At 46.9% G+C, this 26,007-nt stretch overlaps 1 protein-coding gene across 1 annotated transcript in view; it reads right to left on the bottom strand.

Annotated features, from left to right (window-relative positions):
* The window catches only part of DDX27 (DEAD-box helicase 27), a 238,087-nt gene that overhangs the window by 8,549 nt on the left and 203,531 nt on the right, over positions 1-26,007 (bottom strand). The window contains exon 18 of the mRNA XM_078651885.1: positions 25,468-25,582. Within this exon, the coding sequence (XP_078508011.1) occupies positions 25,468-25,582 (115 nt within the window). The remainder of the gene's footprint in view (positions 1-25,467; positions 25,583-26,007) is intronic.

Genomic DNA, 26,007 nt, shown 5'->3' with positions numbered 1-26,007 from the left:
AGAGTAAACTGCCAAATTTTGAAATACGTCATTAGAGACTATTATAGATGGGTTTAGGAACTAAATACACCTGACATTTTTTGTACTAAAATATTGAAGTGAAGTTGAGCTTTTGGCAAGCTATGTTTTGGCAGCTAAGTTTTCCCAAAATATATTTTTGTAATACACTTGGAATCAAATAAATGAATCTGAATCACCTTTCCTTACCATCTTAGTGTCTGTATGAAAAGAATTATAGGTCTTCCCCCTTTTTACTGGATGTATGAAGGGAAAAAATTCCAGTACAGGACAAAATGTGAACATAAATCTTTTCTCCTAGTGAAGTCACTTCCGCCCAATACTCCTCTGTTCCACTAAGGTCTGAGCAGATCAGAGGCAGTTCAATGCTTATACAGGGTTAGCTGACAGCATTGGTCAAATTGTCCATGAGGCCATGCCCACAACTTGACAGGTGCCTAGAAGTGCCCCCTTTTGACATGGTCACCCCCACTTTTTGCCTGGTATCAGTAGAAATTTTGACAGAAAGTGCACTGGGTTCCTGCTAAGCAGGTCCCCAGTGCCATATCGCTTTCCCTAAACTGTGCCATTGTACCCCAATTGGAAATACCTTTATCAACCCCCTAGTTAATGGTACCACTGCGCATGGGGTACTATAGAGGGTCCCTAAGGGTTACAGCTTGAATTGTGCCACCCTAAGGGACCCCTCATCAAACCCATGCAGACTATACGTCTTGGTGCAGACAAATGTTAAAACACATATACCAACAAAGAGAGAGGTAGGGAGTATTTGAGGGACACCCTTATTCCCCGGTTATATTCGTTTAAACAAAAAAGGGATGTCATATGGTTTTGGAAAAAAACACACATGCGCGGAGCATCACATAGGTAACGGCCACATTCAGGACGCTTTTAGGAAAGCCCTCACTCACCACCTGGTGATGACATGCTTCATCATTGGGCTCCACTGAAGAGGCAGAGTGCCTCCTCAGTGTGCTTCGACGCCAGATCTACTGCGGAGCAGGTATTGTGAGTTGTTAGGCGTGCTTGTGAAAAAAAGAAACTTAACAGTGGTGAGGGGATTAAAAATGTCTTTAGTGTATCAAAAAATAATTTATTAAGAGATCACTTGGGACATATTATTAAAAATATGTGTGTTTTTTTCCAAAACCATATGACATCCCTTTTTTTGTTTAAACAAATGTTAAAACACAACATGGCACACAGTACTGTGTGCCATGCTTCCAGACACTGCATGAAGTATAGGGAAGTCACCCCTACAGCAGGCCTTACAGCCCTAACGCAGAATACACTATACTACATGTGTGGACATAACTGCCTAAGCAGATATGCCCCTGTGCCATTTAATTACATGTGCTGGACACTGGTCAAAACGAGTTCCCCAGCTACCAGACGGCTTCACTTAAATCAAAGATGTTTGGTATCAAACATATTGCATTAACAACCCCACACCGATTTCAGTGATGGATTAATACATGCAGTACAAAAGGGGGTGGTGATGGACGGAGCATCAGAACCAATCAAACACTCACACCCAGTCAAAAGATCTGGGTTTGATCCATCACCGTTCTTTAGCCCACTCTGCCACCCCAGTTCAGACATGGCTATATGCAAATCAGTCTGACCCTGTGCCTCATGGGAACAGTCCAGCCCGAACTGCCAAGCCATGCCTTCACTGGACCGGAAACAAGCTTCCGAGGACCGTTTTCTGGCATTCTAGCCGTCTTCAGCCCGGCTTGCTTGAATCCAGTGGCAAAGTGAGCAAGGGACTCACGTCTGAGCATACCCTGCCACACTTATGGCGGCCAAAAGCGGTACAAAAGGGGGTGGTGATGGACGGAGCATCAGAACCAATCAAACACTCGCACCCAGTCAAAAGATCTGGGTTTGATCCATCACCGTTCTTTAGCCCACTCTGCCACCCCAGTTCAGACATGGCTATATGCAAATCAGTCCGACCCTGTGCCTCATGGGAACAGTCCAGCCCGAACTGCCAAGCCATGCCTTCCCTGGACCGGAATGAATATGCTACTTACCAGTATGCATCTGTTCTTGGCATGTAGGGCTGCTGACATTCATATCTATAGCATAGATCGCCGCCTAGTGTTGGGTCCGGATGATTGCACATTGTTGTCCTGGAAGAGTCTTCGAAGTATTACGAGATAGGTGGCTCCTCCCCTGGACTACAGTGCGCATGGGCATCGACTCCATCCCCAGATTGTTTTTAGCCATTGTGGCAAAGATGGAGTGTAATAGTGTAAGCGATGGCCATGCTAAGAGTAAGTTTTAACAAGCATTTACAATGCAATGGTCTCGGCATTATTAAAGGTAGAGCTATTGGCATTGCTTATGGCTTTTTTTATCATAAATAAATAGCATTGTCATTTACAATGCCAATAGCTTAATCGCTCGCATATGCATGACCTATTGCATTTATACACACAGAGTCATCCACACAAAAAGCTATCTACACAGGAGGAAAAAGTAAGATGGGCAGAAAGAAAGAGAAGAATAGAAGGGGAAAGGAAGAGTGAAAGAAGGAAGGAAACTTCGAAACAAAGAAGGGTGGAAGGATGGATGGACTTTAGAAAGAACCAATTGGAGTAATGGATGGAGCAATGAGTAGCAGAGTGAATTGAGGATTGGTGGAAGGATAGGTGATTGGCTAGTGACTGGATCAATGGCTAAAAAGATAAATGGATGCATGCATATACCGACGAGTGGATGGACAATGAAGGAAGCATGCAAATGTGGATGAATAAAGGGTGAAAGTGAGAACCGATGTGTGGATGGATAAGTGAAAGGAAGGATGACGAAAGGGTATAGGAAACTGTTCTAGGGAGTATGGGCAGTGTCCCTTGGTGCTATTTAAGATAGGACCGGAGGCGTCTGTGGTACCAGCGGTGGGCACCAGAGCTGACACTTTAAGGTTTCAGTGGCCAGCCCGGCATTACTGGCCGCAGGGGGCAGAACCAAAGGGACTGTGGTATCGCAAGATGCCAGTCAAATGCAGGCTCGCGTGACCTTTGACCTGCGGCAGGATGCTCACGGTCGGTCTATTTCTGACGTCTCAGCTGCTCAGCCTCCGGAGCGGACCCGGGGGTTGATCCTGGAGGGGTCCCGAGCGCCTTGGATGCCAGAGATACCGACGTGCACGTGCCACGGGTTTGGGGGTGGGGGGCACGTCTCGCACCCTCGTGCTGGTGTCACACCTCCTTGACTCGGCAGTTTCAGGGCCCTGAGGGCGAGCCTGCTTTGCTTCTCTGCGGCTGCTGAGCGATCACACTGCTATGGGGGGGGGCAGCTAACACCGAGAGCGCCCGCATCACAAGAGCCCCTGGGAGAAGGTGGAACTCTGCGAGGTGTGGTGCAGCGGCCAGGGTGCCTGACTCCGCACCACAAGTTTCACGGTTCGATCCCCAATGACTCTTGGCAAAAGTTCGCTTAATCTTCCCATGACCCCCAAATGCAGGTAATTCATTTCATTTCGCTAGGGTCATTTCTGTGTTTGCACAATATGTAAACGTGTGTGCATTTTTAGGGTGGAACTTGGGAAACGACTCAAAGCTCCCAGCATGTGGGCGTTCCCCAACTTTTGATGCCCCTCCCAGGAACGCCACAAACACTCCAGCGCCTGTAACTATCTCCCAGCGGAATAATTGACATGCGAGGAAATCCTATTTTTATGCTAAAATCGCAACCTTGCTTATTTTGTTTGCTGAGTGAATTAGGAATGGGATTTTGACCTCACTTGCATGCATAAGGTGAACGCAGATGGAAGCATCTTTATAAATGAGGTGTGTCTATGGCAGTGCTGCAGTACAGGAGGTGTTGACATTTGTGCCACGCTAGGGTAACGCGGGCTATGTACATGTGGAATGTTAACTCCGCTCACGTGGCACCAAAAAGTGCAAACTTCCTACAGCCAAACGTGGAATGAGAGAATGGCAAAGTGTCTTTGGATGGGCATGGGTCAGTAGATGTGTCTCGGACAGCGGGAGAGGAGACACGGACAGCGGGGGGGGGGGGGGGGGGCGGGAGAGGAGACACGGACAGCGGGAGGGGGGGCGTTAGAGGAGACACGGACAGCGGGAGGGAGGGGGGGGCGGGAGGGAGAGGAGACACGGACAGAAGGCAACAAGCACTCACCTGGACTTCTTCCAGCGGCGGTCGTCCTGAAATGGCTGCCACTCGCTCCCAGCGCCTACATTTGGCTGCAGATACCGAAAGCACATCATGCTGCAGATGGAGCGGACTTCAAACAGGGGTGCAGGATCACTACAAACGGGGGCAGAGGCAGAGGCTCGATGCTCACCGTCACTGCGGTGAAACAAAATGGCGGCCTCAAGCTTCTGATTTTTTCGGAATTGGGGGCGTGGTTTTGTGGTTCTGAGTGACAGACAACGTCACTGTCTAAAGAATGCAAAAAATCACGCCCCCAAATCCGAAAAAGACGGAGCTTCTTTGGAGGGACGGCTCTCTCCTCCGATGGCTGGCCTCTGTTTAGGAAGCCAGCCAATGGAGGAGAGACGAAAACAGAGGCGGGATAAAGCAGCCTACTAAGTAACAATGATTCTCGGACTTCCGGTCTGCCGACCGGATATTACCGAGACCTAAAAAGTCTGCAGCCGCTACAGGCGCCGGGGAGGAGGGCGGGCGATATGAATGTCAGCAGCCCTACATGCCAAGAACAGATGCATACTGGTAAGTAGCATATTCAGTTCGAGGCATGTGGGCTGCTGAATTCATATCTATAGCATAGAATACATAGCAGTCCCTCCATTAACGGCAGCCGCCTGTGCCAGCTGCAGAAGTCTGAAAAAGCGTTTTAAGAACAGCCTGCCCTACAGCTGCCTGCTGCGTGGAGTGCACATCTACACAGTAATGTTTAGTAAATGTGTGTGGTGTAGACCATGTGGCTGCTCTACAAATAACTTCCAAAGGGATATTACCAAGGAAAGACATAGAGGCCCCTAACTTTCGGGTGGAGTGGGCTCTCGGAGGGACCGTTAAAGTGTGCTTAGCCTTGTGATAGCAAATCTGAATGCACCTAACGATCCACCTGGCTATACCTGCTTTGGAAATGGGGTTGCCTTTGTGCTGGGCTGAGAAGGCAACAAAGAGTTGTTGTGTTTTCCTAAAGTCTTTGGTCCTATCGATGTAGTACATCAAGGCTCGTTTGACATCAAGAGTGTGGAGCATTCTTTCGGCAACTGTTTCTGGGTTTTGAAAGAATGCGGGCAGTTCGATGGTCTGATTGACATGGAACTGCGAAACCACTTTAGGAAGAAATTTAGGGTTAGTGTGCAGCACCACCCTGTTGGAGTGAATTTGAAGGAATGGCTCTTGTACAGTGAGCGCCTGTAGCTCACTAACACGTCGCAGAGACGTAATGGCCATGTTAAGAACTGAATCTCACATGAATGTAGAGGCTCAAAAGGTGGGCCCATCAACCTGGTGAGGACCACATTGAGGTTCCATACAGGAGCAGCCGGGGTCCTGGGAGGGATGACCCGCTTCAGGCCTTCTAGGAAGGCTTTAATGGCAGGCACTCTGAAGATGGAGAGATGCTGCCTGTTCTGGAGATAAGCCGCTATGGCGGATAAGTGTATCCTGATGGAAGCGTATGCTAGATTGCATTTGTAAAGATGTAACAAATAGCAGATGATGTTGGGAGTGGATGCATCTAGCGGGTTGATGTTGTGTGTAGCACAGTAAATGACAAACCGCTTCCATTTTGCTGCATAGCAGGCTCTGGTGGTGGGCTTTCTTGCTTCCCGTATGATATCCATGCATTCAGGAGGCAAGTCAAGGTAGCCAAACTGTAAGACTTCAGGAGCCAGATCGGCAGGTTGAGCTGTTGCGGATCTGGATGCTGAATGTCGCCATGGCTCTGCGTCAAAAGCTTGGGCGTGAGGTATAGCCTTTGATGCGGTACCACGGAGAGTTCCAGAAACGTGGTGTACCACGGCTGGCGTGCCCACGTTGGAGCAACCAGGATGAGAGTCATTGAGTGTTGCTTTAGCTTTCTTGCCACCAGCGGTATGAGAGGTGCTGGGGGAAAAGCGTACGCAAATCTGCCTGACCAGTTCATCCATATCGCATTGGCTTGCGACTGTGGGTGAGGGAACCTGGCGGCAAAGCTTTGGCATTTTGCGTTTTCCCTTGTGGCGAACAGGTCTATCTGTGGATGACCCCACTGCTGGAAGTACGGGCGGAGTACTGATGGATGTATCTCCCACTCGTGCATCTGGTGGCTGTACCTGCTGAGCAGGTCCGCCATCTGATTCTCTGTGCCTGGGAGGTGTTCCACCATGAGGAAGATGTTCCTCTGAATGGCCCACTTCCACATGCTCTGAGCCAGATGAGACAACTGTGGAGAGTGCGTACCTCCTTGCTTCTGGATGTAGTACATGGCTGTCATGTTGTCCGTCCGGATCAACACGACCTTGTTGCACAGATGTACTTTGAATGCTTTTAGTGCCATGAAGATTGCCATCAGTTCTAGGTAGTTGATGTGCATGTTCTTTTGCTGAATTGTCCATAGTCCCTGCAATGTGTAGTGGAGTACATGAGCTCTCCATCCCTGGAGAGACGCGTCCGCTGTTAGGATGATCTGTGGGACAGGCTCTTGGAACGGTCGGCCCTTGCAAAGGTTGTGTGGATTCCACCAATGCAGAGAGTTGTATGCCCGACCGGTGACCAACACTAGGTCTTTCAACTGTCCCTGAGCCTGATTCCACTGATGCGCCAAGCAGTCCTGGAGCGGACGCATATGTAACCTCGCGTGCGGGACTATGAAAATGCAGGAGGCCATCATGCCTATCAACTGCATGAACACTCTCGCAGGAAGCGAGTGTTGCGGTTGGAACTGTTGGATTAGCGACTGGATGTTGTTGATCCGCGCTGAAGTTGGCTGAGCCGTGGCTGCCAGAGTATTGATTGTTGCACCTAGATATTGCCGCACATGGGCTGGCTGAAGGTGCGACTTTGGATAGTTCAGGGAGAAGCCCAGACTGTGAAGAAGGTGAATGGTGTGGGACATGTCGGCGGCGCACTGCTGGGCCGACTTTGCCTGAACCAGCCAGTCGTCCAGATAAGGGTAGACATGGATGTGTTGTCTCCTGAGGTGCGCCGCCACTGTCGCTAGACATTTGGTGAACACTCTGGGGGCTGTGGTTACTCCGAAAGGAAGGACCTTGAATTGATTATGCCGATTTTGAATGGTGAATCTGAGGTATTTTTTGTGTGATGGATGGAGTGGAATGCGGAAGTAAGCATCCTTGAGGTCCAAGGTTGCGAGGAAGTCTCCCTGATTGAGGAGCGGAAGAACCTGTTGCAGCGTTAGCATGTGGAAGTGTTCTGAGAGAATGTACTGATTTAGGGGCATGAGGTCCAGAATAGGCCTGAGGGACCCGTCCTTCTTTGGGATTAAGAAGTACAGGGAGTACACCCCTGTGCCTTCCTCCTCCACTGGCACGAGCTCTATAGCGCCCTTTTGCAGCATGACGAGAACCTCCTGCTGCAATAAGTGCAAATGCGCTGTGGACATAGGACGGTGTCTTGGTGGTATGTTGGGTGGAGTGGATGTGAGCTCCAAACAATAACCGTACTGGATAAGTTTCCTGACCCACCTGTCTGTGGTGATGGTTTTCCAGACTGGCAGGAACTGCTGGAGTCTCCCCCCGACAGGTGTGGAATGGTCGGGGGGCAGTGACAGGGCGTCACTGTTTGTTGGAGGCGGAGGAACGGGAGTGGTTGTTGCCCTTGCCTCTGCCCTTGGCGTTGTTGCCCCGATAACCTCCTCTATTTTGTTTGGGGTACGAGGATTGGGCCCCACCTTTATTGAATTGTGTTTGCTGGGACATTTGGCCTCTGGAAACACCCCTATTGCCTGAGCGACGAAAAGTGCTCCCCCGAAACTGTTGGGATTGGAGAGCACCCATGGACTTGGCAGTCTCGGTATCCTTTTTTATTTTTTCCAAGGTGGTATCCACCTCAGGACCAAATAATTTGTCAGGGTTAACTGGCTGGTTGAGGATGGTAGTTTGGATCTCAGGCTTAAATCCAGAGATTCTGAGCCATGCCTGTCGTCTTAACATTACACTGGTGTTAATTGCCCTGGCTGCAGTATCGGCAACGTCTAGTGCACACTTAATTGAAGCGTTGGAGATGAGCTTCCCTTCCTGGATAAGCATCTCCGCAGCCTCCTTATATTGGTCAGGGAGATGTTACAACAGGGACTCTAGTGTGTCGTAGTGTGCCCTGTCGTAGCGAGCCAAGAGCGCCTGCGTGTTAGAGATACGCCAGATATTGGCCGCCTGAGCTGCTACTCTCTTTCCTGATGCTTCTAGGACCTTGGACTCTTTGTCCGGGGGAGGAGCTTCACCAGTGGTTTGCGAATTTGCTCTCTTGCGTGCATTAGAAACGACCAGAGAGTCCAATGGCAACTGGCCCTTGATGTAAGTGGGATCGCCAGGTGCCGGCCGGTATTTCTTTTCAGTTCTAGGGTTGACCACCCTTGCCCGTGTGGGCTCTTTGAAAATGTCCGCAGCATGTTTGAGGACCCCTTTCAGCATTGGGAGGGTTTTCACAGTCTTTTCAGCTGTTGAAAAAGTGTCAAAGAGGAAGTCCACCTCCACAGGGTCAGCATGGAGTTCAACGTCGTGGTTTTTAGCCGCCCTTTCAATCAAGGCATTGAATGCCGCAGAATCCTCAGTGGGAGACGTCTTGATATTGTATATCTGAGGGTCGAGGGTGGGTTGCTGATCCCCCTGGTCACCTGTGTCCACCCATGCGTCCTGTTGTGCATCAGGATCTATGTGGGCCGGGAAGCTGTATTCTTCATCCTGATCCCCAGCATCCTCGGCATCGGAATAAGTTGGCGAGGGCGTGGCAATTCTTTGAGTCCGAGGAGTCAATGGTTCGACCAAGACCGGGGAATCAGAAGCAGGCCTTTTGCGCTTCAAAGGAATGGTATACGACTCCAAAGGCGTCGTAGCCGTAATTTTTCGCTTGTAAAGCGTAAGCTTCCCAGTGTCGGCATCGATGAAACGTTCCGACTGTTCCTCCAGTAATGGTGGTCGATGCGTCAAGCCCCCCGCCGGGAGATCAGGCGTCGACCCCACAATACCGTGCATTTTCGCTTCGGGCGCCGCCCGTGGTGCGAAGGCCTTCGGTGCCACCTACGGCGGCAACGTGAAGAGGAGTGGCGTCGATGACTTGGAGGTGGGGACCGACTGCTTCAGTGCGGAAGGCGTTTTGGGGTCTTCCGCCGATGCCTTGTCCCGGATACGCTTGAGGGAGTCCGAGACCTGCTTCGTGAAGGAAGCAGATGGCTTCGCCGATACGACAGACGACCTCGGTCCAGCAACGTGGGAAGACTCGATCGTCGATGACTTTGGCTGGTCGGTCCGAGGCTTGCCCGTGATGGTGTCCTGGGCAACCGCTTTAGGGGAACCAACCTTCGGCTCGATGCCCTTGCCGGTCTTCGGCTCGACGCCCTTTGCGGCCTTTGGTGCCGCGCCCTTGCTCGGCTCCACGCCCGATCCGGACTTTGGCTCGACGCCCTTCCTTGACGGAGTCTGGACGGCCTTTTTGGGCTTCAGCTCGACGCCCTTAGTCTGCTTCGGCTGGACGGACTTCACCGACCATGCTGGGTCGACAGGCTTCTTTGGCTTGGGCTGTCCCGACACCTCGGAGGAAGAGGGTGTCGACGGTGGATCGGAAGCTTTCGGTTTCGATTTCGCCTGAACCACTTTAGGTTGTGCGGACACCGAAGGTTTCACTTTCAGTTTCGATTTCTGTAATGGCGGCTCCGTCGAAGTGTCCGTAGCCGGGCCGTGGATTTTGGTAGAAGGTCTTGGGTAAGGCCGATAGGCGATCCCTCGACCTGAGCCTTTGTAAGTGTTCGAACGGGGCATAGCTCGTCCTCTGAGCTATCTTCCATGGCCCCATAGCCTCATCGTCGTCTCCTACCTCGTCGACGACTTCTTCTACGGGTAGGCCTTCGACATCCACTTGATAGTCGTAGTCGACATCTTCTGCTGGAGGTGAAATCTGCAGCTGAACGTTGTGTTCGTCTGCGTCCTCGCTGTCGAAGATGTCCACCGGTGCCGGGGCCGACCGCCAGGCCTCCATGCGCGCCACGCGCCGAAGTCGAATCGTTTTCTTCGAACGAAACCTGGAACAAGCCATACAGTTGGCTTCATCGTGGTCCGGCGACAGGCACTTGTTGCACACCGGGTGGACGTCGATGTGTGGGTACTTCGATCCGCACACGGGACAATTCTTGAACGGGCTCCGTTCCATGTCGCGTCGTCGAGGGTCTTGCTGCGTCGACTGGGCCTCGAGCTCCAAAGAGTTACGCGACTCCCTGGATGTCGAACTCGGAATGAGAGTCCGAACAGAACCGGGCACCGAACGCAAACAATACCGACGATATAGAGACAAAAAGGCCTTTTGGCCTCGAGAATTATGTCGATTCCGAACTGAGAGAACGAAAGTACATCCGAACCCAATGGCGGAAAAAAACAATCTGGGGATGGAGTCGATGCCCATGCGCACTGTAGTCCAGGGGAGGAGCCACCTATCTCGTGATACTTCGAAGACTCTTCCAGGACAACAATGTGCAATCATCCGGACCCAACACTAGGCGGCGATCTATGCTATAGATATGAATTCAGCAGCCCACATGCCTCGAACACAAGCTTCCGAGGACCGGTTTCTGGCATTGGGTGTGAGTGTTTGATTGGTTCTGATGCTCCGTCCATCACCACCCCCTTTTGCACCACTTTTGGCCGCCATAAGTGTGGCAGGGTATGCTCAGACGTGAGTCCCTTGCTCACTTTGCCACTGGATTCAAGCAAGCCGGGCTGAAGACTGCTGGAATGCCAGAAACCGGTCCTCGGAAGCTTGTTTCCGGTCCAGGAAAGGATTGGCTTGGCAGTTCGGGCTGGACTGTTCCCATGAGGCACAGGGTCAGACTGATTTGCATATAGCCATGTCTGAACTGGGGTGGCAGAGTGGGCTAAAGAACGGTGATGGGTCAAACCCAGATCTTTTGACTGGGTGTGAGTGTTTGATTGGTTCTGATGCTCCGTCCATCACCACCCCCTTTTGTACCGGATTAATACATGCACCCAGAGGGCACCTTATAGGTGCTTCCTGAAAGCCTACCAGCTGGCTTACTGGTTCTGACCAGCCTGCCACCACTGATTAGTTTCTGACCCCCCCCCCCTACACTGCCAAGGTGTGAGGGCCTATGCTCTCAGGAGGTCAGGAATAAAGACTGCTTACCTCCCCTTACCAGGGCCCATTTGGTGCTGGACAGCCAAGGCAGTTCCAGCCCGAAATGCCAGGTCAGCCCCCCCCCCCTCCGAACTGGAAAAAAGCATCATGGGACCATGCACTCCAAAAGAACTGCGAGGACTCTGGACCACCACTAACCAGACACCGGAAAGCACCATTTCACCCGTGACCCCTAGCCCGAGTTGAAGTGGGCCAACAGTGCCAGCGTGGTCCCTCGACCCTCCAGAGACAAAGCCCACCTTGGGTTTGCCCACAGTGGACTCACCAAAGCCGCCTGCGACCTCTTTGTGCAGGCCCACTCTACCGCAAGATTCTCTCATGACAAAAACCCGACACCCCAGAACACATCTGCACCCAGCCACCCTGGGCAGAGGAGAAGAGGACCGAAGGTGTCCCCATGTCCCTGAGCATCGTGAGACCAGAGGCCCCTTGTTACTTCAGCCTGACTTGTCTCCCAGGTCCAGCTTGCAGCCTCTTTGCAACTGGCTCATTCCCCATTATTGTGAATGGGACACCCAAAGCCGTAACACTCCTCTGCACCCAGATGCTCCAGAGTCTTCCGCGGTGACCTGTTGGTGTGGCCTTGGAGCTTGCCCCATGCCCCTACCTCACCTTAAGTCCAGGAGATTGGTCCTGTAAGTCGCCGTGAAGTGCCCAAATGCAGCACATGTTTTTCCCCTATAGGATAACCTCGCCACCTGATGCTGAAAAGCACCTCTGCACCAGGCCGCTCCAGTGCCGCCCGAGGTGACCTATTGGTGCTGCCTTGGGCATTGTCCCATACTTTCCTTAAGTCCAGGAGATTGGTCCCTTAAGTCGCTGTGAAGTACCTGTATGCAGTGTATGCGTCTTTCCTTCGTAGGATACCATTACAGCTTCAGAAATTGCACTGTATCCATTTTTTAAAACTGTTCAAACTCAAAACGTACTTATCTGATTTTAATGATCTTGGTGCCTAAAGTTCTATAAAGATACGTGTTATTTTTATACATTGGTGTGTATCATCTTATTGAGTCGCATGTATCATTTATTGACTATGTGTATGCATCAAATGTCTAACACTACTCTTTGATAAGCTTAATGCTGCTCGACCACACTACCCCCTAAGAGAGCACCTTGGGATTGCTAGAGAAAGACCCTGTCCACTAATAAGGGATACCTGAACTCTTTGCACAGTATAACTCTTTTTGGTATATTATATAAAGAGCCAGATTCCTACAGTGCCCTTCTAGACATGGGCTACTTTAAAATCTTATGTGACAGGTCAGGAGAAAAGTTAGGCTCTACATGATGTTCACTGCAGTGGTGGCTTATGCATTAGGGTTTTTGGGTACCACCCCTTCAACTTGCAAAACTTTAAAATGTACCTGCTCAGTCTTATAAAACAGTGATACAAGTATTGAGCTGTCTCTCCCTCACTAGGAGCATGGTCATGCAGATGCAACCAGGCTCTGACATGCAGCCCACTGTGCATGTCTGGGCTTACCGTTTTCCCACTCTTAGTCCCCAATCCAAAGGTTCTGCAGCTGCGGTGCTCCCATGCACAGCTTTTATTATGTGAATGGTCACTGTTGCAGAGTCACCCTTTTTTTGGGTGGTCAACTCTTGTTTTCAATTTTTTGGGGACTCGCAAGCAGGTAATCTTGAACTCCAACACTGGGATCCAATGCCCAGATTAAGTTCCCAGAACCCTAAAACATTTTTCAAATTGGCAGAAAACTTGATTGGCACATTTAACTTCCAGATGATGCCATAATATATAGTGCAGAGGAACACCCATGGCATATAAAGGTCAAAGCCACTTGTGTGCTGCAGCACCTATTGTACCTTCCACTACAGTGGCAGTTTGCCCTGTTCCAGCAACAGAACTAGCTTATGCTGAATAAAAATCCAATCTGAAGGCAAAGTCAGACGTTTAATTAATATATTGGAAATGCAACTTTTAGAAAGCTATCTTTACCCGACCTGAAGCTGCTGGAAGCTAATTTGCATTAGCTCTCCAGTAACTGCCCAGCATGATTTACCTGAACTATGACAAAAAGGTGTGAAATCTGCTCCCAAAGCAGAGATGGTGTCCTAGGAGTGGGGGTGTATTTTCTTCCCCTAATAGGAAGACCAGAAGTGCTGGGGGGAGGAGCTTAATTAACTTCAAAAGGGCAAGTCCTGTCACAAGAAAATGTTAGGTGACACTTGAGAAGCCCCAGCTTTTGTACCCCCTTGTCAGGTTGGCACCAAACCTAGATGGAGGAAAGCTAACCCAAGAACTGGATTTGAGTGACCATAAAGAAGGGGACTGCTCGTTACCGTGGCCACACCTGTGGGTAGACAGACTGGCTATGTGCACAAGGGGTGGAAGAACTTCGCATCTTGGATTTTGAGGGCGAGGGTCACTGTGGGATAGTGTGCAGTACAGCAAACAGAAACTGTTCAAAAAGTGGATAGTGGTGCCTCTGGGAACTTCTACCCTATTGGTTAGGGAGTGTTTAAGAGTTACCTCACCCAGTACCTGGTGCGAGTAATAAATGTGGCATCACCAGGAACCCTGTTACACTTACTAGACCTGCAAAAAATACCAGACCAGCAGATCCATGGCGACGAATTGAATTTCAGATTCGTCCGCCTGAAATATTCCAGCATCTCTGAAAACATGACTGAGTACCTTTCTGTTTTCAAACAAACTTTTTCAAGCAAAGACCTCAAAAGCTCCAGAGCCATAGTGGGAACAACCTACGTAGAGTATCCCACCAGCAATTCCCCAGCAGAAGCTGCATTGTCAGATTTGTCCATGGGAAGATAACAAAAAAAATGACGCAGTGCACTTTTGGACAAGGACTTCAAAAGGTTTTCAAATCTTTTTACTTGCAGACGTTCACCACAACCAATTCATATTGTGTATCCAATCAGAGCTCCATTAATTTCATTATTTGGAGGCAAGATGGCTGCCGTGAGGAAGGCTGTGTGAGCAGCTCGTTCCCTGGTTCCAGACATTCGGGAGGAGAGGGGAAGGATAGACTTACTGCTTGTGATGATTTGCCGTGGCAGCGTCCCCGAGCTTTATTCCAATTGATTTGGTTTTGTATCGCTGCTTACGGTCGCACTCTTGGTGTACATTGGCGCTTTTCTCTGGAGTTGCAAGTCGCTGGACGCAGGACGGAGCCGTTAGAGGCGTTGACCACTTCCGCCTGGTCGCCCGTGTACGCGGAGCACAATCAGGCTCTCTCTGCGAGTGGTGGAAAATACCTCGGGGAAAGCGGTTTGCAGCCAGCCAGCATATCGGTGAATTGAAGTGAATGCGATACAAACTATCCTCCTGAACTATACGAATGTTGCTAAACTTTTCGGTGCTTAGTCGGCGGTCTCCGCTGTGGCGCGCCACACTTTGTTTGCTCTGGGCGCAGAGCAGTGTCTTCCCTGGCAGAGGCGGAGGCGGAGGTGGTTCGCGAAAAGGAAAAAAGAAGACACCGCTGCCCTCATCAGTCAGCACCCGCAGCAACAGGAGAGACGCGGTTGAGGGGACTGCAATGGCTGAGGCTGAGACTCCGGAGGTAGTACGCCCGACTCCTGCTAAAACCGTGATAAAACAGGGTAAGAACACTAATAAACCCCCTGTTAAAAATAGTGAACCTTCTAATGCTTCTAGTGCTAAAAATGTTACGCTACAGACACTGCCTGTCCTCTTTGAGAAACAAGTGGCTAGAAAAAAAATAATTGAAAATAACCTGCAAACTACAGAGACAGCTCAAATACAGTTTGAACAATCTGTTATTACAGCTGAAAATGATAATAACATGCCGAATAATCCCTCAAACCTGACCAATCCTCCGAAGAAGGGTATGATGGGAGATGTAGTCTTTGGCGGAGTTGGTATCAATCGCTCCTGCTCTCTCCCTACGTTAGTATTATCCGTATCAGCGGAGAATGACCCACAGAAGGCAATGGAGATCTCCACACAGTATATAAATCCAGAAGCCTCGGAGAAGTTTTTTTCGCTGTCTGAACTTTCCTCGGATGAGGCAACAGGCGTACATAAAGACTGGGCTGACCTTAGCTGCGAGAGTTTATCTGTGGATGATGAATCTACTGCGAGTCCTGATATTAACACAGCCACTACTATAAAGAAAAAACTTTGGAAGAAGAGGTCATCACGTTCGGGGGGTAAAGAAGTCGCCTCTAATTCACCTACTGAGGCTAATGCCCTACCCTCTATTCATGTACTCGATCCTACTAATGGTGCTACTAATGGTGCTACTGACATTGTGGGAGCCAACTCTAATCCTGTCTCCGATACGGTTATGCCCCAGGAAAGTAGTGAAGGCACCGAGGAGATCACTCTGAAAACGATTTATGATACCATGATGAGCCACAGGGCGGAGAGCAAGGCTGAAAATTTACGCACACAGATGACCTGTGCTAAGGTCAAAAATTCAGTTCGCCGGGCAATCAAGATGTGCTCGGAGACTACCGATAGAGTCGTTGAAGCAGAGGCCAGGATTGCAGTCCTGGAAGAAGAAAGTATGGCACAGAGGCAGGAAGTGGGTGACTTCATAGCTCTAAAGGAAGACTTGTCGGATAAGATTGCTAATCTGGAGAATCAGGCTCGCAGGAGCAATTTACGATTTTTGGGAATTCCCGAAAATAAGGAAGGGTCTGACCCACGGAGGTTTATCATTAATCTACTAAAGGATGCTTTTCCTGAAATGATAGATTGGGACTGGTCACGAGAAGTTCAACGTGCGCATAGGTTCCCCTTTATTGCACGGAATCCACGACAAGGCCAAGAAAATTATCCCAGGGCTATTCTGGTCTCATTTAATAATTTCCTCGCTCGTGAAGCTATTTATATGACTGCGAGACCAGACAAGAAAGCGGATGGTCTCGGCTGTCAGTTTTTTGTACGACCGGATTACTGCCAAGCTACAGTGGCCCAACGGTGGCGACTTAGACAATTGATTCCCAATTTCCAAAAGAAAGAGGTCGCCGTCTTTCTTCAAGGCCCAGCAAAGTTAAAGACTGTATTCAAGGGCTCTGTAAAATATTTCATTTCAGAGGTCAAAGCTAAAGAGTATTTGGATTCCATATGAGCTACAATTAGTAATTAAGGATCTTTAGGTTGTAAGGTTAATACATTACTGTATTGTATATTGCAGAATCACTAGGATTAGAAGGGCCACTAGTTTGATTAATCTTTTTTTGGAAGCCTCAATCCCGTTTTCTCTGTTCTTTTCTCTTCTCAGCAGGATTGTTTAGCTTCTCTTATTTCCGCTCGTCTTCTTTCTAAACTTTTTCTTCCTTCTAAACTTTCTCTTCCCTCTCCTTTTTTTTATTTTTATAATTTTTCATTGGTCTTTCCTTCCTCTTTCTTCTCGCCAGGATGTTCTGGTCTAGGGACACGGCACCCATACGTTCTAGGAACTGGTAGTTCCTATGCCTCATATGTTGGGGAGGGTGGGGGGAGGGGTCTCGGGGGTTGGGGTGGGGGTGGGTTTGGGCAGCGGGGGGTGGTGGGGGTGTAAGGCAGAGGTGTTCAATACAATGATGGTTACTAAGGTTGATGTATTTAAGGCAGGGATGGTTATAATGTGGATAAAGTATAATTTGGAGGTGCAATTCTTTGTGATGATGGCCAGTAATTGCTATTCTATATTGTTTTCGAAATGTATAAACGGCTGAAAATTTGTACTATTAATATTAATGGCCTTAATGATTTAAAGAAGATTGCTATGTTTCGTACTATCCTTTTAACTCTGAATATTGACTTGTTATGTGTTCAGGAAACTCATATTTCTTGGGACAAACGCTCTCTCCTGAATAATTTAGGGTTAGAAGTCTTGATTACATCTAAACAAACGGGCATCAAGAGAGGTGTTGCTATTTGTATGCGAAAGGGATTAGGGAAGTGTGTTAAAACATCTTCTGACAAATGGGGGAGATGGGGGCTTGCTGAATTAAAAATTGGGAGTTCTAGATTCACTTTATGTTGTTTGTATGGCCCCAACTTGGATGATGCTGAGTTATTTAATCTTATTAACACAGAATTATCTACTTGGACACAGCCGATAATAATGTGTGGTGACCTTAATATTCATATACCAGCCGATTGGAATATTAAACTAGGAAAAAGATATATGGGCCGTAAGATTCAAGTCTACAAAGCACTTAGAGATCTGGTCCTATGTAACGGGCTAACCGATGTTTGGAATAAGCTTTTTTATAATGATCCTGGTTACACTTTCTTTTCTACTCCCCATCAAAAATTTGTCCGTCTTGATTATTTTTTTGTATCCTCTGTCTTTCTGGAGCAAATTCGTATCGAAGTATTACCACAGGTCATCTCTGATCATAATCCTATCATTGCCGAGATTCAACTTCCTACGGACTGTCAAAGTCCCAACAGATCTTGGTCATTTCAGAGGAGTTTATTATTAGATGAAGAGTATCTTCAGTTTATGGTCACAACTATCAAAGAATATTTTTTTATAAATAATGATTCTGCCTCCCCTCAGGTAGTTTGGGATTCTTTTAAATCAGTCGTACGGGGGGAAACTATTAGTTTCGCAAATTATAGAAGGCAAAGAAACCAAAAAGATTTCAAAGATAGGCTAAATAAGGTTAGACTGGCCGAGCTCGAATTATCTACTGCCTGTAAAAATAATATTAGCATAGAGGATGCACAAAATCAACTAACTATCGTACGCTCAGGCCTCCGAACACATTTGGCTGAAGAAGTAGCCGTAAAATTTAAACGACATAAAACAGAACGTTATGAACTAAGCGAACGCACGGGGAAAATCTTAGCGCAGCGCCTACGCCAAAAATCTTCTTTTAGTGAAATACAATGTATCAAAGACATAAATGGGGTACTTAAAGAAAACAAGGCAGGAATATTAGATGCATTCTATGGCTTTTATAAAGCATTGTATAATGACGAAAAAAACGAAGTCGATAAGTCTCTTAATCCTATCAACTACCTTCTAAACTCTAACCAACTGTCGTTATGTACAGATGATAATGCCTCCTTTGCTAGGCCAATAAGCTGGGAAGAGATCGAAGAGGCCATTCTGAGCCTAGCTGCTGGTAAAGCTATGGGGTCCGATCAGATCCCCCTTGAATTCTACCGGACGTTTAGGCATTTATTGAAGGCAGAACTATTAAAAATTTTTAATGTAGCATTCCAAGATTATCCTCCTGATTCTTGGTCGACTGCCATTATCGTTGTCTTTGTAAAAAAAAATAAGGACGCAAAGGAACTAGGATCATATCGTCCCATCTCCCTCATCACGGCAGATAGCAAGATATACTCTAAAATTCTTGCCAACAGACTAAATGATGTTATGACCAGTCTGGTCTCTCACATACAACACGGGTTTATTAAACATAGGGATACCACAGATCATGTCAAATGTGTTATTGCTTTGTTGGATTGGGCTCAAGCAAAGGAATCCCCAGTCGGAGTGATCTTACTCGATGCTGAAAAGGCGTTCGATAGAGTTGACTGGGGGTTCCTTTGGTCGGTGCTAGAATGGAAGGGCTTCCCATTACAATTTATTAAAGCTATACAGTCACTTTATTTTAACGCAAACGGAGTAATAAGACTTGGCACCGATATCTCTAGACCATTTTCTATCACTAGGGGGACCAGACAAGGGTGCCCTTGTTCTCCACTTTTATTTGCACTTTATTTAGAGCCTTATTTGAACAGATTAATTACAGAACCTGGTATTCCTCCTGTCCGACTCCATGAAACAGACTATAAAGTTTTAGCATACGCCGACGACGTGGCCATCGTAACTTCTGACTCCGCTACAGCTCTACCTAAAATAATCGAAGTTGCTAGCGATTTTGGCAAATTCTCCGGCTATAAACTGAATGTTTCTAAAACTCAAATTATACATTCTAAAATAGGTATGCCCCTGGACTTGCCAATTAACACTACTGCTACATATCTTGGTGTAACTTTATCGTCTAAAATAGATGATATTGTTGGCTTAAATCTGGACCCTTTACTTGCATCTACTAATAGGACTTTGGAAAGGATAAACAATTTACATCTATCTTTATTTGGAAGGACTAACGTCATTAAAATGCTAATTTTCCCTAAGTTTCTTTATTTTTTCCGTACTATTCCTTTACTTTTTAGCATGTCTCTTTTTAATAAAATAGATAGGATGCTGTCTAGATTTTTATGGGGGTATCGTCGGTCAAGAAGAGCTATTAAGTGGTGTACTCTTTCGCAAGAGCGTGCCGGGTTAGGATTCCCGAATTTTAGGTTATACTATTGGGCCATTACCCTTAAAACTATTAAAGTTTTATTATTTCATGACCATGTCAATGAAATCAGTAAAGCACCTTCCATTTTCGAAATGCTTATGGGTGACTATGTGCGACAATCATTATTAATATTTACGGAGCCGAGCTACTATAAAAAAACAAAATTTAAGATTTTGCTTTCTGCTTTTTTGGCTTGGAAACAGATGAACAAAGTTTTGCGGATTATCCCTAAATATAATTTCTATACACCTATACGTTATAACATTTCAATATTAGGGATGCCTCAAAGTATTCCCACTTCTGGATTTCGTTTGGGATCGATTCAAATAATCGGGCAATTGTATTCAGCTGTGACCTTAATGTCTTTCTCTGAACTCCAAAACACATTTGGTCTTTTTAGATATGATTTTTGTAAGTACTTACAAATTCGGAGTTTTTTGGTTAGGAAAAATTTGCTTTACAGTGAGGTAATGGTGCCTAATGAAATTTTGGAGAGTGGCAGGAAGGATGCCCGTATCGGTACCATCTATCAGCTGATGATAAATAGGCTACCCGATGATTTGGATCAACAAGTCCAGAAGTGGGAGAGAAAACTGTCTATAGTAGGGATTGATTTGGCTAGGGCATTTGAGCTCAGTAACACAGTACTAATTAACAGCTCTCTCAAAAGCCAACATTATATGGCCTCCCTGGATCTGTATTATACACCTGCTAAACTTGCTAAATGGAAAGCCACGAAAGGCATCACTTGTAGCCGGTGCGGTATTTTAGCAGCCGATTCATGTCATATGTTTTTTAGCTGCTCTAAACTCACTGTATTTCAAAACAAGATAGAACATTTTCTGACCAATTTGTTAAATGTTAATATCAAACTATGTCCTTCTGTCACTATTTTTGGAGTATATTTTCCACCCGAGAGCTTATCTGTTGATCAAGAGTACTTTCTTTTCATTGGAATGTCCATTTATCGCTTTTGTATAACTTCAAGATGGTTAGATGCTGACCCACCTTCATTTGAACAATGGCTAGGTAAACTGTTAGATACTTATCGAATGGACAATGCAGTTTATAAATTGAAAGGACGAAAAAAAAAGTTATTTGCTAGGAAGTTATGGCTTCCCATTGATAATTGGATTTAATTTAAATATGCTCACAATCTAAAGTGACAGTATTGTGTAATGTATTGGTTTGAATTTTGTTTTGAATTCTGTTATTGATGTCTATCGCCTTATTAGTACTGTCTTATTTCTGTTATTACTGTGCCTTGCTCCATCTTTGTATTTTGTTCTGCCTCTGCCTTTGAAAAATTAATAAAAAAAAAGTTAAAAAAAAAAAACAATCAGAGCTCCATCATAGTCAGCCTCAAATCCTGCCTAGGTCCAGTCAACTGGCTCCATAAACTATTATTGCCGTTTTATGCTTTTTGGTGCTATTTCCACTTAAATCTTTAAAAAAATCATCTCTCTGGTTCCCCTTATAGGATTTTTGTCATTTTGGTCTTATTCTACGCATAAAATATTCTCTTTATTTTAAAATTGATTGTGAATTTTTATTGTGTTTTGTTTGACTTTTTCTACTCTGTATGCACTGCTCAGATACTTCACCCATTGCCTGATTTAAGGCTGCAGATACGTGTCACATTACCAGGGACTTAACACTGCTTTATTTTATTTAATTTGTTTGACATCTAATATATGGTGGCATTGTCCTTTGAGTGGATATTCTTGTCCACCCCAAATAATAATCCACTTTCCTATACTGTAGGAAGCTGGCTCTGTATATGCTATACCAAAGTAAGGTATAGTGTGCACAGAGTCCAGTGGATCCCCAGAGGTTTACAGGGGCTCAAGTAGATAATACCAAAAGCTATATTTGTGGTAGTGAGGTTGAGCAGTTAGGCTAATCAGAGGGCTGTGTCAAGCATTTGTTGTACGCACTCAGGGAAGAAATGGTTGCACGCACTCAAAGACTGAATCCAAGACCAATTGCTTTGTACAAAAATATTACTTTGTTACTTTTATTTCTAGAACCAAGAGAAACTCAGTTGCAGGTAAGTACCAATACTATAATAGCAACACTTTTCAAGTACAGAAAATTGTGTTTGCAAAAGCAGTAAAAATACTCTACAGTTACTTTGAAAATAGTTTGTGATGTCAAATCAACAGTAATAGAACTTAGCAATTGTAACAGATTGACCTTTAGTGCAATAGGAAGCAATGCAATTCAAATCTATGGAAGGAAAATAGTTATGCACATTTATAGGTAAGTACTAGACTTACACATCCAGTCTAGGGGTTTAAGCCAACACTATGCAAGGGTCAGATCAAGGTAGGTACTGCACCACCAGCGGCACTGGGACTGCCGGGTGCAGAGATCACTGGGCCCAATGTTAATCATTTGAGATCGGCACCCAGTAGAGGTGCTGGTTGCAGGTTAAGTACCCGCGGTTTCAGGGCACAGACCCCGGTGTTAGAGCAAGCACAGGAAGGCCACAAGGAAGCACCAACAATACACCACCAGTGGCACATGGGTGGCCGGGTGTGGGGAAGTGTGGCTCAATGGTTAGAGCGGCAGACCCTGATGCAGAGGTCTGGCCCTGGACCAGGGTTCAATTCCCGCCTCGGCGGGTCTTAGGCTCAATTTCCTTGGACCTGACAATTCTCGCCTCGGTGCCTATTCTAATCATGGGTCCCACTCTGCAACTCTGGGCAATATCTTGCTTAATCTCCACAATGGCCCCAACAGCGCTAGGATGCCTGGCTTCACCTTGGGGGTGCCCAGGAGTGGGCACTTCACAGGGAAAAACCAGGAAGGGTTCCACAGCAGTATGCGTATGCGTACAAGCGCCTTGAGACCCCTTAGGGGGTGATATGTGCGCTATACAAGTACTACATTTACATTTTTATTTTACAAATCAGCTTTGGGCGCTCACTGTAAGTAATGGGGAATCTCTGTCGCACAAAGAGGCTACAGACTTGGACCAGGAGGCTAAGCGAAGGTGATCAACTGCTGTGCAAGTAGGCTGAGGTGTTGATGGACCCCTGGGTATCGCCGGCTGAGCTCCCCAAACTCGGGGGGCTGAGAATGCAAGGGTGTCTTTTGGGGTTTCATTACCGGAGCCGATCGTGGTCAGGGGGACGCTTTGTGAATAGACTGCAGGCATCTTTGTGGAGTCCTACCGAAGCCGATCGTGGTCAGGGGGACGCTTTGTGAATAGGCTGCAGGCATCTGCTGCAAAAACTCTTATTAGTTCATTGGTTCTAACCTCCCTTGACTACTGCAATGGGCTATTCCTAAATGCCCAAACCAGGATAATAAACAAACTTCAGTCACTGCAGAATGCTGCTGCACGGCTCCTCTCAGGAACACCCAAATTCTCCTCAGTATCTGACACCCTTAAGAACTACCATTGGTTAACAATCCGCAACCGAATACAATTTAAATCTCTATGCATAGTCTACAAAGCACTACATGACCAGGCCCCCCAATTCTTTAAGGTAAAGCTGACGCCTTATAAACCAACCAGACTGCTTCGATCACCCACTCTGAACCATCTAGTGGTCCCTCGATCCAAGACAGTATCCTGGGGAGACCGTCGCTTTCTGGTTGCGGCTTCAAAGCTTTGGAACACCTTGCCACTCTGCATCAAGACATCTCCTTCACTTATGCAGTTTCGTAAATTATTAAAAACTTGGCTATTTGATCAGTAGTCTGAAACAGTTCTCTATGAGTAATGAGGGAATTAATTGGAATCATTTAGCGCCGAGACGCCCAAGGGTATTCGCCGCACTCAATAAATTACAAAATAAATAAATAAATAAATCTTTGTGGAGTCCAGGAGAGCTCAGCCACCACTGGAGTCAAGGTCTGGATCGATGGGGAGACTTCATTGAAGAGGTGAGTCACTCAGACTCGGGCCGTAGGTGTCCGATGCAGAATATGCAGGAGACGCGTATCCGGATGGACTTGGAGTCCTTGCAGTTGGATGCTTCTGGGCAGGGCCACTCTCCTCGGGAGATCTGGTCTGTGTTGAAGAGTGGCAGTCTTCCTTGGGTTTCTAGAAATCGTTGACCACAGAACATGTCGTCTTCTTTGCAGATTCTTTAGGCTGGAGACAGGCTGACGGGTCTGGGGCCAAGTCAGCAGTCTTCTTCAGTCTTTCTTGCACAGCTTCTTCGTCCTTCTTTGTAGGTTACACAAATCTGAGGCTCAAGGTTCAGGGGTGCCCCTAAATACTGATTAAGGGGTATTACAAGTACTGGCAGATAGTAGCCAATGGGCTACTTACCTTTTAGGGTGATTACACCCTTTGGGTGTCCCCTCCCTTTGGGGAGAGGGTGTTCCCTAACCTGATTGGATACAATCATTTCCTCCAACATGGAGGATTTTCTAAGAAGGGGGTCACTTCAGCTCAGGACACCTTAGGGGTGGTCCTGGCTGAGAGGAGACACACCTCCCAAGATTTCAAATTGTCCTGTCAACCTTGGGGCTTGGTCAGGAAGGCAAGGATCTTCACTAGCTGGAGAGGCCCCTAGCACACATATAAAAGGACAGGAAGCTTATGAGGCTCGACACCCTGATCGCTGTTCCTGCTTGGGGGTAGGTGAGAAGCATCTCCACCCCAAGCAGGCTTTGGTCCTGGCCCACAAGAGCACAAGGGCTGCCACCTCGGGGTTTTGAAACCTGTCTGTGTGACAGGCTGGTGCAGACCATTCAGCTGCACACTAGAGAGTTGGTTGTTTTCAGGGGCCATCTCTAAGATGCCCTATGAGTTCATTTTACAATAAATCCAACACTGGCATCAGTGTGGGTTTGTGTTGAGAAGTTTGATACCAAATTTCTTAGTATTTAGTAAAGCCATCATGGAGATTTGGAGTTTGTAATGACAAACTCCAAGACCATGTACTTAATATGGCTTCACTCCATTTACAATGTCTAAGAATGGGCTTAAACACTGTAGGGGCATATTTCTCATGCAGTTATGACCTCACCTGTGATAGGGCGCAACCCTGCCTTAGGGCTGAGAGGCAAGCCAGAGGGGTGTCATACCTATGCTATAGGCAGTGGTGGTTGGGCATGGCACACAGATGTGTGCTATTTCGACTTTTAAGAGGGATGTCATACCTGTGCTATGGGCAGTGGTGGTTGGGCATGGCACACAGATGTGTGCTATTTCGACTTTTATCTACACCAAAATTCACAGTCTGTAACGGCAGTGTGTATGTGTTAGTTGAGGGGTCACTGAGGGTGGCACAATACATGCTGCAGCCCTTAGAGAACCTCTCTCGTCACAAGAATCTTGGATACCTGTGGCACCTTTTACAAGGGACTTACATGTGGGCCAGGGGTGTGCCAATTGTGGAAACAAAAGTATAGTTTTGGGAAAGACAAAAGGTACTGGGAACCTGATTGGCAGGGACCCAGTGCACATTCAGTCAAAGTGTATCAGATATCAGGAAAAAGGGGGCGGTAACCAAGCAAAAAAGGAGCACTTTCGAAAAACCTATAGTTACTGACTGTAAGGGACAGTCAACAACCTTTCACATCTTTGGGAATACCAGAGCATCCTTAAAAACATTCAAATATTTCCTTATGAATCGCCTGGAAGGCTGGTTTTCGGAGAACATCACTTTGCTGTCCACATTCCCTTGTGATTCACAATGTTGATATTGTGATTGAAAATACATTTCAAACTTGCTAGGATACTTTGGTACAATGCATTTATATACATAGCAGTTACCAGATAAAGCATTAATGACAAAGAGCAGGCCGCTGTTTTAAAGAGCAACTTCTCAACAATAGTGTTGTATGTAGCATTCTCTGTAAATGCTTCCTTTAGCGAAACTCAATATTATAGCCTTGCACATTTACCTTTGGGCTCATCCTCTGGCATGGCTCTCGCTCTCTTGGGCCGCCGATCACGTTTTGCCACTCGCTCTGAATACATTTGTGCTTTTATAATTTCAAACTGCGATCTTTCCTCCGGCTGTAGAAACAAAATAAGTGGTGAGTTCAATATGTTTGTCAGTTCCTCACACAGGGATGAAGAGTTAGGGGTGGTCTTAGGGGTTGAGAGGACACAGCAGAAGCATTGTATCAAAGAAAGCAATCCAGTGCAAAAAGTATAGAAACCTGTGCATGGTTGAATATCAGAACAAGGTGCAAATATTGGTTAATTTCGTAAGAGACACAATCTATATGGACAATAGAGGTGACAGTGGAAAGCCAACATAGAGAAAACGGGAGCGAGGACAATGAAACCCTCTGGGGCATAAACGTACTGATAAGGAGTAAAGCGGACAGGGGAAAAGTAAGAATGCAAGCTATGCAGAAAAAAAGTGAGAGGTGGAGGAAGTTGGCCCAATGATGAAAATGGAAAAAAATAAAATCAGTGAAGAAAGTACTGGAATT

This window comes from Lissotriton helveticus, chromosome 7 (genome assembly GCF_964261635.1).
Source record: "Lissotriton helveticus chromosome 7, aLisHel1.1, whole genome shotgun sequence".
In the NCBI taxonomy this organism is placed as follows: Eukaryota; Metazoa; Chordata; class Amphibia; order Caudata; family Salamandridae; genus Lissotriton; species Lissotriton helveticus.
The sequence above is the reverse complement of the archived record's forward strand: the minus strand, read 5'-3'. Positions and strand labels throughout refer to the sequence as shown.